Raw genomic sequence first — 24,946 nt, 5'->3', positions numbered from 1 at the left:
CGAAGCTGCGTTTAGTGCAAACAACTTGCCCGTCAGTGTATTCTAGTGAGGCTGCAGTTTGCACGTGTACGGTTACTTGTGCAGCATGCCACAATGGCATAGCTCGGGCGCATACGTGGGGAAAATGCATAAAATTTGCTGAAATGTATTATTTTGATGTCGTAAGTCATCTACTGCACTTCGTTGATGAGCTGGGTGACTCAATTGGTAGTCTTCACGCCATCATTCATTACTTGATGTTACCCCACAGGAAAAAAGAAAGATCATTGTTTGTTAATGTAGCACATGTCTCATTTATCAACAGTGCGTTTTCCTTGCGCCACTTTCAGTGAACGCCAGCGTTGCTGAAGAATAGATGTGACTCTACTGATATATCGTCTTTTGTGTAATGTAACACCTTGTGATAGAAATTCTGAATCGTTGAGCTGTAGTAGTGCTGTAATTGTTTATGTTTTTATCTTTAATATTCTGTTGTGCTCATATGATCAGGTATTTACTGTCTTATGTCAACAAGTCGGTTTACAGAAGCTGAAAAAGAAACTACCCTTCAGCGTACAACGCCCATTAAAATTATAGGCTAGTCATTAATCAGTGTTGTGTGTAATTGTACAAGGATATAAAATGATTTCTAGGTCATTTCATTTTCCTTTAGTGTTTTGTTTTTGTCTCTAATGTAATTTTATTACCTTCAGAGGTTGAGTAAGGATGTCATATGTCTACTGCTACAATTGCTGTTATTTGTTTATTTGTTGTGCCACATTGTGTCTTCTACCATGCATATTGTATGCGTGTCAGCTAATCAATGATGATGATGAGCCATCAGGTGACCATTTCACAACAGTCCTGAATGAGCATCTTGTCTTGTATCTTTAAAACAGAATATTCATTTCAGAGAATTTGTCACTATTATAAGCATTAAACATTTACTTTGCATATGATCATTTCATACGTCATTTTAGTGTTGACTGAGTTTGTTAGAAACATTCATGGCCACTGCTATTACAGCAGTAACAACGTTCACCATAACCAATCATAGTGATTGACTTTTGCTTCTTATTCGCACACATGTTGAAAGTAGGCACACATGGTGAAAGTAGCTCAAGAATGAATATACCAGTCCGGGACACCTTGAAATCGTACATCATATCAAGATGAAATGATTGATTTTTTGTTTCATCTTTTTCAAGATGAAATGACTGTTTTTTGAACACCAAGTGACTGCCATCAAACACCAAAAATAAGTGTATGATAACTTTACAAACAAGGAGAGTTGAATATTGTACTTTAGACTGCAGACATCAAATCGAGTAGTCGGTATTAGCAAACGTGTATACTACATAGTTGAATACATTTTCAGCTGTCATAGGTCGTTAGTGTAAGCAAATACCCACTGACCATAATTTTTTGCAGGGTTTGCCACTTAAGTCCATACTTACTGTGGTATTCGCTCTTGTCATTCACTCGCATCTACCCGCACTCACCACCATTCATACTCATGTTGACTCATGATTGCTAGTACCATCTCACTCATACTTGCGCCTTTGAAATACATGAGTGAGTGTGCCGATATCAGTGTTCACCTGTGTCAACTGTGCATAATGGCATAATGAAATTAAAATGAAGTGGAAATGGAACAGCATTATTTCAGGCTGTAATGTGGACGTAATGCATAAGATGCTGCTTCAGCATAATCATATGTTCTCAAATTTTGCTGATATGGCATTCAGAAGAGGCTACCACTCGGCAGATTGTTATGAATAACTACAGCTGTCTTTTCTCATTGCACTAAATTCAGACATGCTTTGCTGCAGCACATTTAATGAAATTATATAAATCTAATTCTACGTAGTACTAGGACTAAGTATTGTGACTTTGCAACTAAAAAAGCATCTGCTGCTTTTACTGTGCAATAACCATGGACAACATGCATGTCTTATTTTAGTCACAATACTGCACACACCTGCTAACTTGCTCGCAAACTGGCTTTCTATACATTGTTCTACTCATTGAGACGGAGCGCACTCAAAACAGTATGCAGCAATTAAACAACTTGCTCGCTTCTTCTGTCCCACTTACATAACTGCTGCAGGGAAAAGCACTTGTTGCCTGACTAAGACAAGTCTCCTTGTCAAACTGTTGGCTCCAGTATTTTCTCGCCTACTGCTGATTACTTGAATACTTTGTCTTCTTGTTCTCGTGACCCCTTTGTTTCTTTATCATGCTTCCTTGTGCCATGTTTTCAGTAAACCATGGTTCTTACTGTGCAGTCTAATTACAGGAACTCACCAACATTGTGTTTATAAGCACGTGAATATAGGTTTATGCTAAAAGCCAGAAAAGGTGTCATATTTAAGAGTTATTGAGCAGCATTGGATTTGGTTATCATCTGGCACTACTTCATGCAATTCGGTTTCAAGTATTGCTGTTTGTACATCCGTGCATGAAAAGTTAGGGCCAGCTGCTTAAGACTTCTGTAGGCATTGTGAAAAGATCGTGCCCAAATACCCATATAGAAAGTAAACTAGTCACCCTGCTTATTGCTCTGCAAATGTTATTGCAGTTTTAGGTCGGTGAAAATAGTGCCACGACTATGACCGCAATACATCCTTGGGACCCGAAGTGTAGGTTATTACAATTTTCCCGTGTGGGGGAAGGACTGGAGGAAGCCGTACTTTGAGTTAAGCACACAAAATAAATTTGTCACTGTTGTCAAAATTTGGAACTTTACTTATGCAGGGTTCATTTAAGCATAGGGCATTAAGGGGGGGGTGGTGTACAGCCGTATAGTTATGGCAGTGATGGAAGTGCTGCTCCAATTGCTCCAAACTGCTTCCAAAAGAGAAATGCTGCTCCAAACAGTACCTTTTGTTAGTAACTGCTCCGAAATGACGCTGGGAAACTGAAAACAATGAACCTTAACCGTGTGATCATCCAGCGAGCCTAACCAAAAACAAGCTGTGTACTATCATACTAGTATGCCGCTTGTATACTAGCTGCATACTAGCATTGTCAATATATATCTCATTTAGCTATATATTTGTACCTGACAAGCAGACTATTTTTGTGAAATGTATGGTTCAATATTATACTGATTAATAACTGCTGCCATTACGAATGTGATGTGTGACTTACATTTATCACTTTATCAGCGTTGGCCTCATTTATGCCACAAAAACTGGCATTTTAAGTGTATAGCTAGCTAATTTAGTTGCTTTTTTAAAATTTTCAGTGCAGGCTATTTTGGTGAAGTATGAACATAACAGATTCCTTTGATCTCGTATCGTTTATAAACTGCTTCTTTGGTGACGGTTATATGCTATTGTGGTTACTTTTATAATTTGGTGTTCAGCTTTATCATTTTTATATAATTTCTACCACAAGTACTGGTATTTTAAATATATAGCTCATCTTACTTAGTGTTCAATGACCATCCATCTGCTTAATTATGTTTCTTGTAATTAGCAGTGGTTATTGTATGTGCATTATGTTTAATAATAAGTAATATATTTACTAAATGCTTAAATCATGCTTTAAACTCTAAGGTCGAACTGGAATATTTTGCCATCTGCTGCAAAAACACCAATTGCTGCTCCAAAGTAGCATTTCTTTCTGCTCCAAAAAGACACGGCTGCTCCTGAAAGCAAAATGCCGCTTCCACCACTGCTATGGGGTGGTTTTGGGACTGACTGAAGACTCCCCTCCCAATTTCTACCTTGTATATGAGTGTACATAGGTGCACACATTGCAAACACATGCACAAACACAGCACAGAGGGAGTTCCCCCTCCCCCCCCCCCCATAAAAAAGAAAGAAATGTCTGGCTATGTCCTTGGAGGGGGGAGGGGTGCCTGTTGTGGACTTCTGGACAAAGGTCTTTGTTCACTATTAAATAATTAAAAACTGATAATATTGCCTGTTTAGGTGTGAAAAAGCTTGACAGGTTGAATCTGAATGAAGGATACTTACATTTTTTTTTTATCACTTATAATCCTTATTCCTTTGCTCACGTATGTAAATGACGAAGGTGACCACGTGTGCGCAAGAGCAGTCGGGTTAACATAGCGAAAATTATCTGTTGCTTCTGAATGGAGAAAACGTTTCTTAATTGTGAAAATTGGAAAGTACTTTTGCCCCTGACATTTACGAGCATGTTCCCTCCGCCCGTGTTTTTGCAGCACATTTGTGTACATCAAGTTCCTCCTTCTGTGGGCACTGCTGCTGCTGGCCGATTTCATCCTGGAGCTGCGCTTTGAGTTCCTCTGGCCCTTCTGGCTGCTCCTGCGAAGCGTATATGATTCGTTCAAGTACCAGGGACTGGTAAGTGCTGCTCCCCTGTGGCAGTTCCTGAAACATGCTGTTACATAGTTCACACAAACACATCTTTGGTTTTTGGGGAGGGGTGGAAGAGGTAGAAGTATGGGTAGCAACGGTGAATAATATTCTGTCGGCCATGAAGGGACACTGAATAGAAAACGATTTTTCACGTATTAGTAAACTACAATTTCACCATACCAAAAACACTACTCTTACCGCGAGATGTTTCGTAAGCGAGAAAGTTCACGAAGAGACAATGCGGGTGGACGCCACCTTCAAATTCTTGCACCACACACCGTGACGTTGTAGATTTTGATGGCGTCTACTAGGTCATACGCAGTTCCTAATCGGTAAAAATTAAGCACATTGTCCTCTGAGGGGGCCATAGACTCAAGATACCAGGTTTCAGGAAATTTCATTGAGCCAGTGTCGTCAAAATACAAAAAAAAATACACTTTGAAATCCGTGATGTCATGCGCGAGATTGCGTCACAAAATTTAAAAATGATACTTTGACCTCCATTTTCTCTTCTGTTAATCAACCTATGATGCTAAAATTAATGACATTAGAGTGCTCTAAGTACAATTTATCAGTCTAAGCCGATTCATTGTTTCATTTTAGTGTACCTTTAAATATTTCGTTATGGATAACTTGCCATTCAAATTTATATGTTAACTAACTACAGCAACCCGCTGATGTTAACTTGTAGGACTTCATGGTATAATCTGCCCTTTTGGCAAATTCTCTGAATGGTTTATGAGCCACCATTACTAAGGAGAAGATTATGGGAGTTAAGAACTTGTACTTTTTTTTAGAGGTATTTTAATGAGGTACTTGTTATGCTGACTGAAATGGTAGTGAAACCGAATGGTGGCTGGCAGCTCCTTTCACTGAAATGTGTATGTGACACCAACATTAATATAGCGGTTTAGACTTTGAAGACAGTTCTTTCTAGAGTGCAAGAAAAAAAAGAAATTGGGCTGTTGCCTGAGTGTAGATGACATTTTTTGTGTACCTGATATTGCTAACATATTGACATTTCAGTAGAGAAAGCTAGTCTTTCTTTTTTTTTATTTCTTTTTTTGTGTCGTCTCACAAGCGTAACATCATAAACATTTCCCAAGCTTTTCATCAAATTTTGTGTATGACAAACTTGCCTCTTATGCTCTAACTGCTCTAACATGTCCCTCTGAAATTCACATCACCAGGGAGTACATTTATGCTTTGCGTCATTTTTATGTATAGTGGGTCAGTGTAAAGACGACATGCATTAAAGACCAATTGCAGCGATATTTTTGTATTGCATAAAAAGCATAGACTAAAATAGTGTAGACGTAGAAGAGTGTCGGCGCCAAATTTGAGATTTTAAGTACAAGTGGAAGTCAGGTGTAGCTTGCAAAACTGTCTCTGTTTGGTACCGAAGCCGACAAAGACGCCACCATTACCACTTGCCGGATGTGACGTGTGTCGAGGACATGACTAAAATGCATGCTTCCTCATCATAAGTTTCAAGATAAGAAGGCTCCCTAACATCGTGGAGGTGGCATGTTGGATCCTAAGCCACAGTGACAAAAACCAGGTGAATGCAGAGTCTGTTCTAAGTACTCTTTAAAGTATGCTACAAAAAAACTATACTGCTATTACCACTTGTCGCAGTTTCGCCAAGACTATTTTAGTGCTATATACTACTGCCATGTACTACTGGATCCTTATGACAGGGGAAGGTAGAAATTTATGTGGGCAGATGAGACTGGAAAGTTTGGGTGTATAATGTGGCCACTGCAAGCACATTACCAGGGTAATTGTAAAAACATAAGAGAGGCCTTTGCCCTGCAGTGGGCATAGTCATGACGATGATGACTTCAGGCTCCCAATAAACTTAGCTAACTGTAATGCTGTCGTTTAATGACAATAGTGAGCATGTAAGAACGCCACTGGTTTGCATGGAGCGCGTGGGCAGGAAGTTCATGCGCATCATGCGCATCCTGTGAAACGCGGAGTTCTTGCATATGCAACGCCTATACAGATGCTACGTCCCTGCACTAAAACTCGCTAATGACTTAAGCGTCTTAGAAGAACATTCTTTCCCAATGGCGAGGAAAGAGTTTGATGCATTGTCTGTTGCCCCTACCCCCTGATGCAGGCCTTCTCGGTGTTCTTTGTGTTCATCGCCCTTACGTCAGACATGATCTGCTTCCTGTTCCTGCCCGTCCACGTCCTTTTCTTTGTGGCCAGCACGTATGTGTGGGGGCAGTACGTCTGGCACACAGGTATGGCTGGTTAGTGTTTGCCTCCTTTCTCTCTTCAGTGAGACCCCTTTTCTTTTATTTTTTTGACGCCTTACTTCCTTGGTTTGGCACACGAGGTAAACCACCGTTCATTCCTTTGATTGCCTGTGTCATGTGTTGTCCCTGTTTCTTTCATCGTCTTGCCTGTGGCCTTTTGTGTTTGAGACACCTCCTTAATTTCCCATCACTCTGTGATAATTTCAAGTTTGGGAACGTTTTCTTTATTATTATTTCTTTTAATTTGATTTTGCCACTTTGTTCACAGATGTTAGCTAGGATCATTAGTTTGTGTTTACCCACCCTGAACTCTTTGCAAACTAGTGCCTAAATGCAGAAATTTATTTATCGTGAAAAAAAGGAAGGAAAAAAGACTTCAAGAAAAATATGACAACCGAGGGGATCATGGGCATAGTGCTGACTCAGCTGTCCTGTCTTTCGCAGTTTTTCTTTTTTTTCATGATTGCTGTCCAGCTAGGTCGTTTTTGCATTCTACTTCAGTAATCTTGAAGTATTTTTTATTTTGCACAGAACTATGTGCTTTTGTCTAATTCCTGTTAGAGCACAAGTCTGCTTGTGCTGACTAATTATTCAGTAGAGCTAAAAATTGGGCTAATGGATCACTATAGTAATCTAACGCAACATTCACATGTTGCTCGTACGGAGTGAATATGCCACCATGCAATCTGTTTTATCAGACCTTGATCTTCTCGATACCTCAAAATGAACTAATTAGTCTGTAAATGTGTGGTTTGTGTTATTTGCTGGCATTGAATTCTAGCATACTTGACCTCGCAGGGATGTCTTGATCCATGTAATACTTATGGTGTATGTCAGACAGTGATTTGGCTGTGAGAAAATCTGCCACTTCACTCCAATTTGACATAAGGTTAGACTTTACTTTGAACATGACTGTAGTAAGGCCAGTCTGGCATAATAAAATTTCAGGGTAGGTGGACATTTAAAAGCTTATGCTTTTGAGGTCCACCTGCATCTAAGATGACACAAAATAGCAACACAAAAACACGCACATCGTGCTAACTTTGAACAACCAAACCGGCGCTGTGTGTGTGCTTGGCTACTTCCTCCCATCTTAGATGTTAAACGTGAATGGCATTCAGTATGATGCACCAATTAGCCCAACGTGCAACCTGAGTCCACGTTGAATGATGTTTGATTAGTGCTGATGGAAATGGGCATAAGAAAGTCAAATGTTAATGAGGGAAACTTTAAAGGAGCCCTGCAAAACTTCTTAAGCATGGTCAGAAAGCGCAGCTGATCAGTAGGCGAGGCTCCCAGGAACATGTGAGCCAAACGTTATATCGCAGCACGCAGCCTGGAATTTACAATTAATTTTTAAAGTCGACTAGAAATCGCGCGCTCTCCTCTCAACAAATGATGCCATATACCCAATATGACTCCGTTATAAACACAAAGTCCACGACTATTAACTGATTTGAGCATCGTGAGCTGCATAGCTACTGCGGCCACCACTGGATGCTGGGATGTGCCCGTGCGCTTGCTCGGAATCACACTTGAAGTAGGCCACGCTCTTGAAGAAAAAAAAAAAAAGACAAGAAAGTGCTCAAAGTCATGACGCACGCTGACAAACGGACGTAGTTTCATGCCCTCTTGTCATCCTTCTCTGCGTAGCTTTCAGTGTGTGATAAATCTGTGTAACTCCGCTCATACTTGATGGATTCTAAAAATTTTTTCCGGCAGTCGATGTGTGAGGCAATAAACGCCTGTAATGAAGTCATTCGATGATCACCTGGAAAGGTGTTGCAGGGCCCCTGTTAAGTGCATCGATTGTCACTGACCAGCGCGAGTGTGCGTGTCTTACTCACGAAGCGTGCTTGCTTTCATTGCAGAACGGGGCATATGTCTTCCGACCCTGTCGCTGTGGCTGTTTTTCATGTACATAGAAGCTACAGTGCGGCTCAAAGACATAAAAAACACGGCCTTCCACTTAGACCTGTGCAGGCCATTTGCAGCGCATTGGTAAGTGCGAGCCGCTTTCTTTGTTCAGCAGTGTGCTCATGTGCATGCGTGCAAGGAAGGGATGATACTGTTTATATGATCATTTGGTTTTGGTTGACTACTCCTGCACTTAAATATAATTGATATGCGTTACTGGTGGGGTATGCGGAATGCTTCTTTTGGCAGAAAAACAGTGAAAGAAAGAAGTGATACTCCTGTGTGTTTTGTGAACTCCTTTCTGTATTTTCTTGTGCTATCAACATCGGCAGTACTGCTGAGGTTCGTTGTCATCCGTGCACTGAAATGTTATTGGTGAAATCCGTGCCCTTCGTTATGAAGTTAATGAACTAAATTAGTATTATACAGTCAAACCCGAGTATATCGAAACCACATATGTAATGAATTTTTGTGTATATCACACAGTTGTAAAATCCCCTTGAAATATTTCCGATATATAAAATATTTTATACATCGAATCACCTATGTACGGAACTTTTTTGTGATCCCCTTCGGATTCGATATACCCGTATTTGACTGTAGAATGAGTGCTAAGGGTAATTGAAGAAGAAAGAAATTTTTTGTTGGGTACAATAAAAACGGACTTTTTTTGCTTTTTTCTGCTAAGTTGATAAAACAATGCTTTGGTAGGGTATGTATGATGCCACCATAATTTAATTTAGCCTTGCTCTTTTAGGTGCATTTAAAGGAATATGGGCTCATTTTTTTAAAGTTGTACAAACTTTACATCTTGCAAGTTTCAGGAAACGCTTATTAAAGCCCTTAGTTTGATAATGCATGTTGTTTGAAGTCCCGAGCCTGGAATCATGGGCATTTGTTGTCACGTCATGACACACAGTAAAATTTCTAGCCGTGTAGCAATACAACTATAGATATAATGGCGTTTCTCATGATGAAAATGCTGCAAGAGTGGTGCTTGCTTTTCTTCTGGCTGTGTTCATTTCTGGCAGCCATGAGGTTAGTAGGAGCAGAATAAGCTAGCGCGTTGTGACACTATGAATCATTAAACATCCAAGAGGAAAACTGATTTGTAGAGCCAAGCATTTTTGGTGAATTTTTTTGCAGGTTTTGAGGACTTTATGCAAAAAAAATTACTTAGAAATGTTTTGTCCGTGCTCCTTTATAAAGACAATGTGGCAAATCTGCATTGCTGATGCTTGTCTGTCTTTGCATTGCAGCATAGGTTATCCTATGGTTACGATGAGCTTCTGTGTCAAAAGCTACATTGGCTACAGGATGCGACTTGTAAGTAGCACTTTATTAAAGTGTATCTCTTCTGATCGTGACACTTTATGTAGCTATAGTGCCTGAAAAAAAAAAAGTGTTGAAACCGTTGGAGGTTCTTTTTTTCACACACACCATTTGTGTAGTTGAGTCGCCATACCAACATTTCTAGAATAAGGAAAAATATTTCAGCCCTTTCCCAAAAAAGGGCCAGCGTTTCCAGCAAGACAGAACAAACCAGTGCAGAAAATTAATATCATATGCTTATCTTCATGATGGATACACATATTTTTTTTTCTATTCTTCGTTCCCACACATAGGCAACATCACTATTTTCTTGTTAAATTTCATGAAGAGCCCAATACGAGGTAAAGTTGGGTTCATTGATTGCTTTTTCAAAATTCACGTAATTTTTTTCAGTGAGGAAAGATGACTTAGCAGCAAAAGAAAAATTGCATTTTAAAGCTCAGTAGCTCTAGCTCTCTAGGTACGCATGAGGTCTTTAAGAAAGAAAATACGAAGCTGCAAACGCCTCAGAGCCAAGATTTCTATGCGTGTGCTAAAACATTTCCCACCAAATTTTAGTAAACTACAGCCATAGCCACTTTATTCTCGCATTGTAGCCTGCTTGTAACACACCAATGTCTTACAAAATAACGAGTTAATAACCTACTACAAATATTCACCGCTGGCAAGTTACTTCAGAAAAGTTGCTTAGTTGCATTATTCAAGGCGAAAAATAACGTAACAATGGCCGCTGATTATGACCATGTAATTGTAGATTTGCCTATGGAGCAACATCGAGGGAACGAGGTGAGAGGCTGTAGGTTGTGATAAGGCCCTTATCACCGCTGTGTTGTTGCCCCGCTGTCTGCCGTGGCCTGCAGTTCTGCTAGTGATAAGGCCCCCGTCAATGGCTAATGTGATGAGCAGACTTGCAATAGAGATTTTGCTTCTGTCAGCTATTAGTGCATCAAAGATGTGGTTATTGCTGAGGAAGCCCTCTCGTACACTCATTGCGATGGTCATAGTGCTTCCATTCTACTATTTAGCCCATGCGTCAGTTTTCTGGGTTGACATCTGTGACATCTGAATCACATGTCTTGCAAACTCCGAAGCGACGGCAAAAGTGTGACTAGGTGACCTCAAGAACGTTATCCGAAAGTGCACACCTTGGAAACGCACGATAGCACACTCACTATAAGCGCACCTTCTTAGCCAGCTGTAATGAGAAGAATGATAGCCTGGTCTAGCCAAATTTGCTATCACCAGGCTGGACTGTGCTTGGTGAAACTGTCAAAGGCATTCCTCGAAAGAAGTGGAATTGTTCTAGGGGCTTGTTTCTTTACTAGACACAGCTAATGAAACCAACTGACATTTGAGGCAAGGAAAGCATGGGGGATGTTATTCGTAGCTTTCTTTCCTTAAAGTGTAGTAGTGTAGTGATATTGACGCTAATTGAAAGAAATTAAAGTGGGCAAAAAATCACCCTTTCCGTCGGTGGGACCTGAACCCACACCCTTTGAATTACGCTTCCCAGGGATTAAGTGAACATAAATACCTTACAGAAAGTAGACGAAGGAGCGCCCTCCATCATAGCTCAGTTGGTAGAGCATCGGATGCGTAATATGGCAGTTGTGGGTTCAGATCCCATCGACGAAAAGGATGGTTTTTCATCCACTATAATTCCTTTCAATTTAGGTCGAAATCATTACACTGCAGTTTAAAAAAGTTATACATAATGTCCCCTGAGAGATTGCTCGGGGCTTGAGTGAGCTGCTGCTGCTGCTTTTGACGAGATCTTAATGAATGGCGGGAGGAAGAAATGTCTCATTGAGACTACCCTTTGCAGAGAAAGCAGAAAGAAGTGGCCAAGGAGAACGACTTCTATCTTCAGCTCTTGCAGCAGGCGTTACCTCCCGAACCTCCCAGTATAACGTCGAGCAGCTCTGACAAATGTGAGTGCTCGCCTGTCAGATGTGTTGTAGTTCAGTGTGCATACGTGCTTGTTTTGGGGTTGCTAGAGTAGTTACAGGAATGACACTCAACTGGGGTTTGGGCTTAGTGACTAGCTGCAGAGCAGCATCAACTGCCACTGCACAAATTGTGGCATGCTGCTGCATGACACGCTCAGCATCTCATGAGTACTGTACGGCATAAGCACGTTTTTCATCGGACCACGAAAAAAAGGACCCCTGTAGCCAGGGAACTTATAATGCGGACGCCCGGTTAAAATTGTTGAAAAGTGCTGCTAAATAATAAAACAGGTGCTTTGCACACATCTCTACCTCAGAAGTATTATTTTAAGGCTTAAAGAAGTCCTTGATTGAAGTCTGGGGTTCCCTTCACACCTCTGTCAGAACCAGACCCCTTTCGAGCACTTGGATGGCCTTGTGGCACTTTCGAGCTCATTGACTTAACTCCTCAGCACATCCAGTGCAGCGAGAGTTCGCAGCGTACCAGGCAGGAAGGTTCTGGGAACGACGTGTGAAAAGAGATTCTAATGCACGGTGTTTGTAGACTCTTTGCTGGGATCAGACACCAGAAACATTATAAGCGGGAAAACATTTAAGCGAGAAATGTAGAAGTGGGGTTCTACAGTGGCATGCTCAAGTACTACAAGGCCCGAGGTACCGAAGGGCAGGTTTATTTGCACTTGACCCCTTTCGACACCTAGCGCTGTATGAATTCCCAGTTCCTGGTTTCATGGGAAGGAAAGGCCTCCCGCATTGATAGAAGGAGTAGAAAGAGCACATTACTGTGGGGGAAATAGAGCTCCTCATGACAAATTGCAAATGAAGGAGTGGTCCACCATGGCTATGCTGCGTGTTCTCGGAGCGCGTGTTTTTTGCAGGTTGCAAGATTGTCAGGTAATATTTGTCGGTGTAGGCCTCCAACCCTATCCCTGAAGTATCACCATGATTGCCTTCATTATACGTGCTATTAATTTACAAGTAATTTGTCAAAATAGAAATTTAGTCTGCAGTTTGCCTTTAGGTGACATATAACCTAAAGGCATGTCGTATTGTATCATGAGTGTACTAAGTTGTATTTGTGGTTGTTAATGAGAACTAACAGACAATAATGCCAAGGAAAGTATAGGGGATGTTTTTCCATCCCCTATACTTTCCCTAACATCCCCTATACTTTCCTTGGCATTATTGTCTGTTAGTTCTCATTAATATTGTGTATAACAAAGAAAACGAGCCCTTGAAATTAACACTTCTTTCCTTCATTTGTGGTTGTTGTTGCACAAAGCGCTACACTTGCTTCGCACTCACTCAACTTATGTCGATTCGGTGTTTGGCGACACAGCACTGTGCAAAATGGGCGAGGAAAGCCCCCCGGCCAGCAACGGGTTCCTGGGGAGTCGCAAGGCACGGTACGCGGAGGCTGACGTCAAGAGCCACTCAACTGCGCCAACGGACAAGCACGAATTTGAGTGCCAGCAGGCAGCCGACGCGGAGGGCAGCGCAGCACCGCCGCCGCGTCGCACATCCAGTGTGAACGACTTTGATGCCAGCACCGACGAAGTGCGTGACAAGACTGCTTTCAAAGTGAACGGCGTTTGCAGCAACGGCGGGAGCGGCATGTTATCTCCCAGCGTCACGACGCGGTCATCCAAGTGGAATCAGCAGCAGCAGCAGGCCAACTGCACCAAGGAGGCGGTGTCGACTGCCTCCGGCGGCAGCACAAGCCGGCGAGCAGCCAAGAACAATTGCACGACGACAAACAACAATCTCAGCAATTCGTCGCTCACGGCGACGCCGCTTGCTGTTACGGGCCACCATCCTAGGGATGAGCACTATCAGAGGTGGGTGTGGTTGCTTGCTTTATTTGTTGGATTTTGATGTTGCAGGCACCTTGGATTTGATGTTTGGCTTCAGAAAGCCCATGAGTTGTTGTGACACCACACTTGCGCTAGAACAAAGTGAAATATGGAGACGCGCATTTACTGGCAGTATTGTGTGGACCTGACAGTATTAGTGACAAAATGCACGGAAAGGATATTTGGTTGTTCTGGCATGGGGTCACAGCAGAGATAAAAGCAAAAACTAAGACTCATTGGTAGTGTAGTTCACTAAATGTTTCTGCCTTGAAGATTTATTTGTGGTTTTAGTGTGTGTGCCAGGTTGGTGAACCAATGTCATGGCCCACCAGTAGCCAGAAATTAGAATTCTCATTGCTTGTTGGTGCTAAAAGTCTTCATAGTTTGCTAGGCAGTTGCACTCTGTGGGACGCCTAAGCATATGGGTTTTGTCCGCATCAAATTTACTGATTCCCTCTCCTGAAAATGTAGTTAGGGGGTTGGTTTTGTGATTATCAGTCATGCATTGCATTTGTTAGAGCCAAGATCTTTCGCTTGCATTCTGTTCTTTTGCTACATTACCTGATCGCTGAATCACGGCTTTGGGAAGCTTTCATGTGCATGAAATGCTGTTTAATAATAAGGCTGCTGTCTCAATTTATCTCTAAAATTATGTGGAACAGCTATTTCCTGCCATGGCTGTTTCATCGTTTGATCTGTTTCAAAAGCTTATAAAATTGAACTTTTTCGTACGTGATCATACTACAAAAAAAAAAAAAACAGCGCAGTAAAATGACAAGAAAGACCAAACAGGACCACCGTTGGTCCTGTTTAGTCTTTCTTGTCGCTGTTTTATTGCACTGTTTTTTTTCTCATGATCTGTTTTGTTTGTTTTTCATTTGTTCTATTTTGTATTTATAATTAGAATAGGTTGTCATCTTTGTAGAATCTTCAGTGATATTTGAGCTGATCTGTGTGATCTGATACACTAGATAAAATTCTGTTGTACGTGATGAACACTTGTGTCATGGTTGTTTGCATTAAGCGAGAAAAATAATGGGATCTTATGTACTCCATACTTTCTGTTGTTAACTGAGGAAGTGGAGGAGAAATTTAATATTGTACAAAATCTATATATAATAAGGTTCTGAATGGAAATGAGAGTGGATAAAAGGATAAATTTCCACTACTGGGAGCCACTACCACATCTCTTGCATTACACACCAATGTGGCACTTTGCAAATCAAAAGGGCATAAAGAGAAACATGAAATCAGTTTAATTTATTCCTCGTAATGAATTTTGTGTGGAAAGTACAATCCTGGAATGTCTTAGTAACATGCTGTGACACTATATCTGTGAATGTGTTTCTGTAAGGGAGGGAAGAGGGAGAGGAAATGAAGGAAGGTTAACCAGAGTTTGCACTATGGCATCAGCCCAACTGAGCTGCTATTTGTTCTTCCCTGTGCCACAGTTACAGTGCCACTTAAGAAGCCCGCTAGGGCATTTGTGCTAAAATTTCCTTTAGATATAGAAACATTCTGTCAAGCCGTTTATATGAATGTTTCACCGATGAAATGCCTCCAAATACCGGAATTCATTTGATAGTATTGTCTACTTATCATTTCCTACTCGCCACATTTAAGCATTTTATCACTTTGGCCAATTGCATTGAAGCCACTCAGTGAAATTGTTGATGTGAAGGCACTTTTGTTGTATTGTTGCACTTCTGCAGCTCTTGCAAGGACTCCTAATATTATTTGTTGGGGTTTTACGTCCCAAAACTACGATATAATTATGAGAGATGCCATAGTGAAGGGCTCTGGGAAATTTCAACCACCTGGGGTTCTTTAATGTGCACCTAAATCTAAGCACACGGGCTTCTAGCATTTTGCCTCTATTGAAAATGCGGCCGCTGCGGCTGGGATTAGATCCTACAACCTTTGGGTCGGCAGTCGAGCACCATAACCACTAGACCACTGCGGCAGATCATTATGACTCCTAAAATGTTGGAATGGTTGATCTTTGCTATTGAAGTTGTAAACAGGCTACTAGGTTCGATCGTCAGACCAAGACGAATCGTTCTTAAGGTGCAAACCATTCTTTCCAGTCAACCAGTATGATTTTTATTTGTTTGTTTGTTTATTATGTATTTGTGTCTAGCTTTCTGCTATGCTTTGCTCAATGCAAACCTCTCTGACTGTTCCTTCACATTCTGAAGTCTTGCCTCTTTATTGACATTGCATTTCTTGGTGTGGATGTGAGAGCCCCTGAAAATTTATTCATGATCGCGTTACACGAACAAGGTTCAAAAAGGTAATTCAAAAATTTTGCCCTGCTTCCATTCTGCTATGTCGCAGTTTGGAAACTCGTTACCGGGTTTGAACCTGCGTGGTTATTTCTTCCGTGGAAACAGCATGTGCCTAATGTGTTGTGTGCTTCCGTACTTGATATAAGCAGTAAACTTGATGAATGCTGTATTCTGCATCACTTCGGCTGTGTGCACAGCTGTTGTTGTAATTCTGTATTGCCAGCAAGTTGGTTTCGAACTTGCTAGAAGTTAAGCTCCGCCTCTGGCAACATCATCATCACGACCACCACTAGATTATAGAGGTTACAAGAATAAGTGAGATTCCAGACTCTAAAGTACTGTAGCAAAAAAAAAAAAATCTTTTATGCCTTCTCTAACATTTGTAGCTGGCTTAAGGAGTTCTGATGCACATATTTGAAGTTGTAGGATTTCTTTTGCATGCTCCTCGCACTTAGAAGAACGGCACTTAACAACCGTGAAATTTGGTATCAAGTTTGAAATTTGATATAATCTAAGTGCAAGGGCATTATTCCATTTCATTCCCCATCAAAATATGGCTGCCGTGACCGGGAATCGAATCCCACCCTTGTGCTTACTAAGTGCAACGGCATAGGTGCTAAGCCACCATGGTAGATGACGAAACAGGTGCTTGTATTTTGTGGACCCAGGGCCAAATCCTGGATAGAAACAAGCAGTTATCTTTCCTGGTGACTTCTGCTAAGGAACCAAGATCATGCCAGCTGTAACAGGTTGCACAAAATCTGGCTGTTGCAACCCGTAAGAGTTGTTAGAGTTTGGGCTTGTCCTATGTTACCTGCCTCTGTTCGCATTAGACAACTTGTTTCTCAGCCAGCTGCTATTGGCTGAAGGCTGTGCTGATGTTTCTATGCTGCTGTGGCAGGCTGGAGGCCGACGTCAAGCGGCTCAAGACTGACCTGCAGGCAAGTCGACAGACGGAGCAGGAACTGCGGTCACAGCTGCACAGCCTAAGTGCAGGCGAGCGGTCCGTCAAGAACGAACTGCTCCAACTACAGCAGGATAACGAGAGTCTGCAGAACAAGTGGGTTTGCTCTCCCTCCATTTCTCACATGCCTTTCATTGGTGCATTTTTGTAGGAACTCAGCACAACCTCTAGCCAACATAGCCACTTTGTTGCTTTCTCCCCACCATCTATCTTTGTGATCATAAAGCTTGTTGTTCGAGGCCATGCTGGACTTGAAGTACATGACCAGTTATGGGCAACCATTCTTCATCTTTTTCTTTCTTTTTTTTTTTTCGCCAGCTGCTTTTTAATGTGTTCTGCTCAACTGTCTGAAGGAAATCAACCTAGGCCGGCGCAAGCTTCATATTTAGACACCACATAGCATGCATCGTGGTACTGTAGAAAGTGCAAAAAATGATTAAGCTACAGTGAAGAGCAAACCAGCGATCTTGCAGAACTTACAAATTCTTGAGGAGGGTGTCGACTTGGGCTTGTTGGTTTGTCATAATCGTAAACTGTTGCGCGGAAAGACGTAGACGGGGAACACAAAAGACACACACGGAGCGCACACTGTCAACAAATTTTATTAGCAGAGCGACGTGACCTTATACACCTGGCAAAACTCAATGCGCATGGCAGCAAGTACTGGCAGCAAGTAGGCAGCAACCCAAATCGTAAAGATAAGAAAACCTGCACTAAGAATCATAAAACTGAATATGTGAAATGCAATGAAGGCCTCGTCTATGAAATTCCTTTAACATGCAGCCGTTCTTACGTAGGACAAACGGGCCGTTGTATAAACGACAGGCTTCGTGAGCACGCCAACAATGTAAAAAACAAAACGGGGGGATGGCTTGCAATTCATTGCAATAGTTGTGGCTGTATTCCGGAATTTCACAAGTGCAACATAATCGCAAATAGCAACAACGAAATGTCGCGTCTCATTATCGAGGCTCACAAGATCTCGGACTTAAAAGAAAAATGCGTCAGCCAAGCGTCCATCTCACTTTCCGACAAGGAAATCGCGTATCTGTGTGGCACAACACGTGTATATTGATTGGACCGTGTTGTTGGTATGTACTTGCTGCCATGCGCATTGAGTTTTGCCAGGTGTATAAGGTCACGTCGCTCTGCTAATAAAATTTGTTGACAGTGTGCGCTCCGTGTGTGTCTTTTGTGTTCCCCGTCTACGTCTTTCCGCGCAACAGTTTACGATTACAAATTCTATTGCTTACTTTAAGGGGTGTTGATTTCAGCAGAATGTGTTTGTGATATGGAGGTCCCTGACACTAGAGTCAGTGGGAATTGATGGAACGTCAGTTTAGCCGGCACTTTCCAAGCGACAGAGGAAGAAGGCCATTGCTGTACAGGCTGTACGTTGGGCACTGCATTGGTCCTTTATTAAAGGGGCCCTGCAACACTTTTCGAGCATGCTCAAAAAGCGCTGCCGATCGGTAGTCGAGGCTCTCGAGAACACGTGAGCCAAATATTATAGCGATGCGCACGGCCTGGAATTTACAATAAATTCTCAAAGTCAGATGAAAATCGCTCCCTCTTCTCTCAACAAATGATGTATTAGTCCGCAATATATGACGCGATTGTCGGCAGTTCCACCATTGGCTGATGTTATAATCACGATAACACCCTCATTATTACTTTCGTTGTTAATTTTGAGTTCAATAAGTAGGTAATATGTATGTTTATATTCTGTTATCGCGTTAAAAACACCGAACAAACATTAATATTAGCACTTCCGGTCTCACCGACAGCTCGTCTGCTCGTAGTTGCGTGGTTCCGTTTTCTTCGCCATGCGCAGTGCCGAAAACGTGAATATTTCTGTGCTTTTGACCATCGCCGGTTGCCGTTGAGAGTGGCAGCCGTTCGAGTGTTGCCTCGTCAGCTGAGAACTGCATCGTTGGCACGTTCTCACGACCGACCGAGGCAGCCGTGCAGCATGTCTCCGATAACAGTGCTGGCGACCGGTAATGGCGGCGCTTCGGGGTCGTCTGCCAGTGCCGTCTTACGAGGCGGTGTATCGGAGTATGGACCGAAACCGATCTCAGCTGTCATTCGTTCCAAACGAGCGCGCAGGTTTGCTTCCATGGTTGGCAAAGCGATGAAAACACTACGGCGTTCGAGGTGCACACCCAACATTACCAAACCGACGCGCAGTTTTCAAGCACGCGCGATACACAGTGCGATCGGCTCCGCCGTTCGCTGTCTGTTCAGTATGTCATCGAGCCGTACCTCGGCGTATCCTCCCCGTAGTCTCAGGTTCCCGAGAAACCGCGACACAGCAACCAAGCAGATTCGCATTTTCACGGTAGCTGCAGACAGCCGGGGGATGGGTCCGCGCTGGCCCGATGCCCCACGATCCTTTCTTCTAGTCTTTAGTTCTTTGTTGTCAGCCCGCACTCGCTGTGCGCCCGCATTCGAAGAGCAAACAGCATCGAAGTACCGCCACTGGGAGAAGGGTGCACGCAGCTTTGCCGTGTTGAATACGATTCAAGCGCGAGCAGTGCGACGAGGCGGTGTATCGGAGTGTGGGTCGAAACCCATCTCAGCTGTCATTCGTTCCACACGCGCACGCAAGTTTGCATCCATGGTTGGCAGAGCGATGAAAACACTACGGCAGTTCGAGGTGCACACCCAACATTACCAAACCGACTCGCAGTTTTCAAGCACGCGCGATACACTGTGCGATGGTCTCCGCCGCTCGACGACGACCGCGCGAGCCGACCGGAAGTGGCGCCACAGACCATGTGGTTGCGCCGAGACGCCAGAGAGAAAAAAATGCCGCCGGCGCTGACGTCGCCTCCTCGCACCTCCGCCCTCCCTCCCTCCCTTCACGCCGCGCACAGCTTTCCGCGAGCTCGCTACGTTGAGTTGAGGGAGAAAGCTGCGGAACGTGATCTCTATAATTTGGTAACACCACTTAGACTTGACGGATTCGAAAAATTTTTGCGGCATATGACTCGTGAAGAGTCATACGTCAATAATGAGACTATTCCAATATAACTAAGAAAGGTGTTGCAGGGCCCCTTTAAGCAGTAATGGCATTAGGTCGGCCAACTACTGGACTACTGACCCAGCATCGACCGTATATTGGACATTGTGACTCCAACATCGACCCCTTGTTGCACAGTTTTGGCTTAACAGTGACCCCCATCTTACAGTTGTACAGTAGGCTCTCATTAAATGGAAATCTCTTAAACAGAATTGTTGCTTAAATGGAACAACTGCCTCTAATATGGCTGGTTTTGTACTTGAATTCTGCGCCCCTCTTCATCTCTCAGTAAACGGAACTCCTGTTAAATGGAACATATTTTCCTGGTCCCTTCAGGTTCTGTTTAACGAGAGTCTACCATACATGAAATGAAACACTGAAGTGTCCTCCGCGAGTTGTGGCTAACAAAATGTTGAGAAATTTATGTTTGTGGTGCCACGTGATCAGCTCCCGCAACTGACAAACATGTGCAGGCTGCATAATCTGGTGACAGCGCGGCAGCAGGACAAGTCCAACGTTAGCCTGCTGGAAAAGCGGCTGCAGGAGGAGAGGAAGCTCCGTAGCGTCTTGGAGACGCAGCTCAGCCAGGAGCGCAAGGCCAAGAAGGCCGAGGAGGCCGCAGCCGCACGGGCAGCGGTCGCCATGGCCACAGCGAGGTAAGCCTTTTTCGTCACACTTCTTGTTACGGCCAATGCGTCTGTATGGGTAGCTATGAGGATGCTGGAGTTCTTCGTGGGACATTGAAAGAAAAGGTTAAGACGAGCTAGATAGAAAGATTAGGCTTCTGCAGTAATTATTTGTCATCCGTAGCAAGAACGGAGCTTTAAAATCGTATGGCGCTACTTATTTTGGATTAGTGTGCCTGTCGCGTCGTGCGACATCACTCACTGATCCACGGAGGACGGCTAAGCGGAACTTTCCACGGGAATTATGTCGGCTCCATTTTGCTGCTGGTGATTCAAACTGACAAGCAGTATTGGGCTCTCCTGTGGCAATTGCTGACATTACCGAGTGATGTTTTGGCACGTTGAAAATGATAATAAACTTCTAAAACAAATAACCTAACTCGACATAGTACCGTATTTACACGAATGTAAGTCGACTCCAATGTAGGTCAACCCCCCCCCCCCCCCCCCCCCCGAAGCGCTCGGCAAAAAAAATGCACTAGTTTTGGTTTCGATTCTAAGTTGACGCCCCAACATTGGATTGTCAAATTTGAAAAAATGGGTCGACCTATATTCGTGTAAATACGGTACCCACGAATGGCTGCAGATGGAATGCCTTGTGCATGGTGGGCGGTTCACTCTCTTAATATTCCTCAGTGCATTACACTGCTGTGCTACAGTGAAGTTTACTAAAGTAAATTTGAGGATCACAAACAAACCTGCTGCATGACCCACATTTTGAGACATGCACCTTGATCATTTACCTCCATGGCTTGCGCTGCTCTTCATACTAAATGCCCTCTTCGACAGCATCTGCCAAAACAGTGCCATTTATTTGGCATGAATACATCGAAAGACGCAATTTCGTGCCAGATAAAACATCCGCACTTGCAGGCATGTAGCATGGTGCAGCATTTAGTATGCCACATGTAGAGGCGAACAGGAGTTCAATATGCGCATGAAACAGTGCTATACTTTTGCACGGAATTTTCAACGGGATGTTGCAGCTGTTCAGTGTGACACAAATCTTTATATTTTATTCATGGCCAACTGTACCCACCTGTCACTTATGAGAAATTCAGCCAGAGTGGAGTTACACTGCAATTGGCCTTCAACTGGGTTTGTACACAATGGACTGTGGCCAAATCTTGTCGTATTCCTCATTGTATTCCTCATTGAAATGCTGTTGCCAACTCGCCCAAACTTCATTCAGCATTAATGTTTGTGTACATGCGGATTGTGCAGGAGCGAGTGCACAGAGAGCTGCAAAGCGCGGCGGCGAGACCTCGAGAACGATGTGCGGCAGCTCAGGAGGGACCTCAAGGTCCGAGAAGATCAGCTGCGTGCCATGGAGCGGGAGGCGCAAGTACGACAACCTGCTTCTGTTCAAATTAGTGCACTTCACGGATATCGTTTGCTGTACAGTGGTTTGCATTCTAAATCCGAGAGCATTGCTTTGGTTACCCTACTCCGCTTCAGTCTGTCTGTGTGACCTCGATATGGTGACCGCATAAATTGAATGAATTCATGGACGTGGAGAATGGAGAATTTATGGATAATGGACGTGGGATGCATGAAGTGAAATAGTGGAGCTAAAGAGTACCGTCACTTTTGGGCCGTCATGGTTATTGATGCACGTTTGCAACTCACACGTGGAGGGTTCTATAATGCGATGCAGTTGGCTGCAAGCAACAAATTCAAATGGCCACATCATAGGGCACTTGAATATGTATGTGTGCTGTGTACTTGCACAACTTGTACAGTCATTATAGATGGGTTCTGCTGGAATTTTTTTTTTTCTTTAGTAGCTTTAAAAGGAATACGGGCATCATAGTTCTGCCATTTTATTTTTTGTGTCAAACGAAAGCCTTAAAGGAGTGGTGCCACCAAATTTGTAGCTTGTGCGTTCTTTGCTGTAAGCGTTTCCTATAGATCAAGGAGGCATGATGCACACACCAAGATTCATGTATTCTCACTAAATAATTTAATATCGCCTTTTGATGTGGACAGCTTTCGGTTTCGGTTTCTGGGCACCGAGGTTGGGCAGTGACGTAGAAGTGTAGGAGGCGTGGTCATGTGACCACACAAGGCTGTGACGCACTTAGCCAGGAAGCTATCGAAACTCGGCGAGTGATGTAGCAACCGATGCTTTGCCGGTACTATAGTGAACTAGAATATATTCTAGTTCACTACAGCCGGTACGTACGTTGCGGGAGTGGCGGAGGTCCGGAGGTCACTCACGTTACTACAGCAGATTTGGTGTGACGTCACTACAACTTTCGTTGCCCATCCTACAGATCTACGTCAGCGTTGGCGCGCTAGCGATGGGTTTCGATCGGGAGAATGGACATTTAGGTACACTTTGGAAATGAATTAAAACATATTCTAAACGTTTGCTGTGTCCGACCCTTCGTGTGGAATGTCCTTGCATACAGAGGAAACCCACAACAGGCTTGTTATAGCCTCGAAATTTGATGGCACCACCCCTCTAAGGCCTTGATACCCTAGGAGAAATACTGGAAAGGCCCAAAACAAACTGGATACCTCACTATGGTACTTGATTCAGTTTGTGGTGCAACGTAAGTAGTGATCACATGAAAGGATAACGTTGTGATGTCTTGGCGCTTGCTTTGGGTAGCTTGGTCATATGCTATGCTGGTATAAATCGTGTGGCATGAATATAGTAGACGAACAAATGAGTTTCCAAACTGCCCCATGAGTTCTGTGCCCACTTTCTGGGTAGTCGACATATAACATGCACCTTCTGGTAGTCGACATATAACTAAAGATGCAGCCACTGCACCAACTTTACTTGTTATGTAAATTTCCAAGTAGTAGGTGGTCGCACATGTTTCATGGGTCACGCTGTGTTTTCCTCTCTCGTTTTCACACTCACTCATAACGTTAGGCCACTCAGGTACGCAATGCATCATTTGCTTTGTCTCTTAGCTGTATGCAAGCATGCATGAAGCACCAAGCCACCTATGTATGGCTTTATACTGTAAGCAGGAGAATTTTTGAACTTGGCCCTTAAGTTATCTTGAAGTTGGGTGTACTCCGATATGTGAGCAAAACAACCTCAGTGGCGAAAGTGCATTTGTTTCTTGTGTATGTGCAGTCTTTGCGGCAGTACAAAGACTCCATTGGGGACACAGAGATCCTCATGTCTGCACTGTCAGCCATGCAAGACAAGAACGCACACTTGGAAAACTCGCTCAGCGCAGAGACGAGGTTAAAGATGGATCTCTTCTCGGCACTTGGCGAGGCAAAGCGGCAGCAGGAGATTTGCCAAGGTATGTTAGTCCTTTGTTAGTCTTCTTTGGGTGTGGAGATTACTCCTTGCTGAATAGCCCCTGTCATGCGAAATAACCGTAATGGAGTTTGTTGCATGTGCATTGGTCACTGCTTGCGCAGTTTTCTCTTTTGCAAGCTCGCTGTGTGCTTTGTGTGGTTGCAGACCCAACTGGTCTAGCGTTGAAGCCAAGGAATTTGAAAATTTGGTGAAATTGAGCTCTTGAATATTGTGCGTTTTCGTCAGGTGTGATGTGCAAGAGATGAGGGGAGAAAAAGTTACGCTAAATCATCTTGACGATATTTCCTGACTCATGTTACAAAGGTAATAACCACCACTAGCAGAAACATTAGGTTGTGACGATTGCAGCATCACAGTAGCAGTGACCAGTACATTCATTTCAAACTTTCCACAACACTTACCTTATTCTTTGAAATGTCGCATTTGTTTTTGTAACATTGCTCTTGAAGCTGCGAGTAGGTATTCGGCAGTACAGTAGTAGTAGTGGATTGGTCTGGAACAGAAAATAAGCAAGTAGTATGTATTTATGAAGCCTTCATGGAGAGTGTTGGCCATGTGTATGTGTTTCTTTGTACTCAGAAATAAACGTTTCTTAGAACATTTCTCACTTTTAGAACTTTCTAAGCTCACATTCTAGAGAGATGATGAATTTCTTTTCCATGAGACACACCGTGGTAGCCCACTGGCTATGGTGCCTGTGCTGGTGAGCTAAAGGTTTGATTCAAGCGACAATTGAAAATTGAAACATCTTGTTGGAGGCGAAATTCATGAACACTTGTGTTTAGTGTAGGTGCACTATAAAGAACCCCAAGCGGTCAAAGTTATTACGAAGTCCCCAAGTGCTGTATAATCAGATTGCATGGCGTTACCCCAGAATTTAACGAAACTAATTATCGTAACAATGTTCTCTTGTACAGTGTGCCTTGCTTTCTCAACTTGGATGCAGAATGCTAATCTTGAAAGCTGACATTTTTAAGTGGTTTGTCGTGCTACTTGCCTAATGACACCGACTTGGGAGTTCATGCTGGAAAGGTGATAAATC

General features: G+C 43.1%; 1 protein-coding gene across 3 annotated transcripts in view; it reads left to right on the top strand.

The window, feature by feature from the left end:
* Nucleotides 1-24,946, top strand: part of LOC119396676 (macoilin) — a 29,263-nt gene that overhangs the window by 1,452 nt on the left and 2,865 nt on the right. The window contains exons 2-11 of one of the 3 annotated variants that reach the window (XM_037663975.2): nt 4,175-4,316; nt 6,457-6,583; nt 8,470-8,599; nt 9,775-9,841; nt 11,673-11,778; nt 13,136-13,634; nt 16,839-16,997; nt 20,400-20,582; nt 21,837-21,957; nt 23,710-23,884. In XM_037663975.2, the coding sequence (XP_037519903.1) occupies nt 4,175-4,316; nt 6,457-6,583; nt 8,470-8,599; nt 9,775-9,841; nt 11,673-11,778; nt 13,136-13,634; nt 16,839-16,997; nt 20,400-20,582; nt 21,837-21,957; nt 23,710-23,884 (1,709 nt within the window). Of the gene's footprint in view, nt 1-4,174; nt 4,317-6,456; nt 6,593-8,469; nt 8,600-9,774; nt 9,842-11,672; nt 11,779-13,135; nt 13,635-16,838; nt 16,998-20,399; nt 20,583-21,836; nt 21,958-23,709; nt 23,885-24,946 lie in introns of those variants that run through there. The other 2 variants (XM_037663974.2, XM_049417189.1) reach the window with 2 other exon arrangements.

The sequence above is a fragment of the Rhipicephalus sanguineus genome, chromosome 6, assembly GCF_013339695.2.
Source record: "Rhipicephalus sanguineus isolate Rsan-2018 chromosome 6, BIME_Rsan_1.4, whole genome shotgun sequence".
In the NCBI taxonomy this organism is placed as follows: domain Eukaryota; kingdom Metazoa; phylum Arthropoda; class Arachnida; order Ixodida; family Ixodidae; genus Rhipicephalus; species Rhipicephalus sanguineus.
This window is presented reverse-complemented; position numbering and strand designations above follow the sequence as displayed.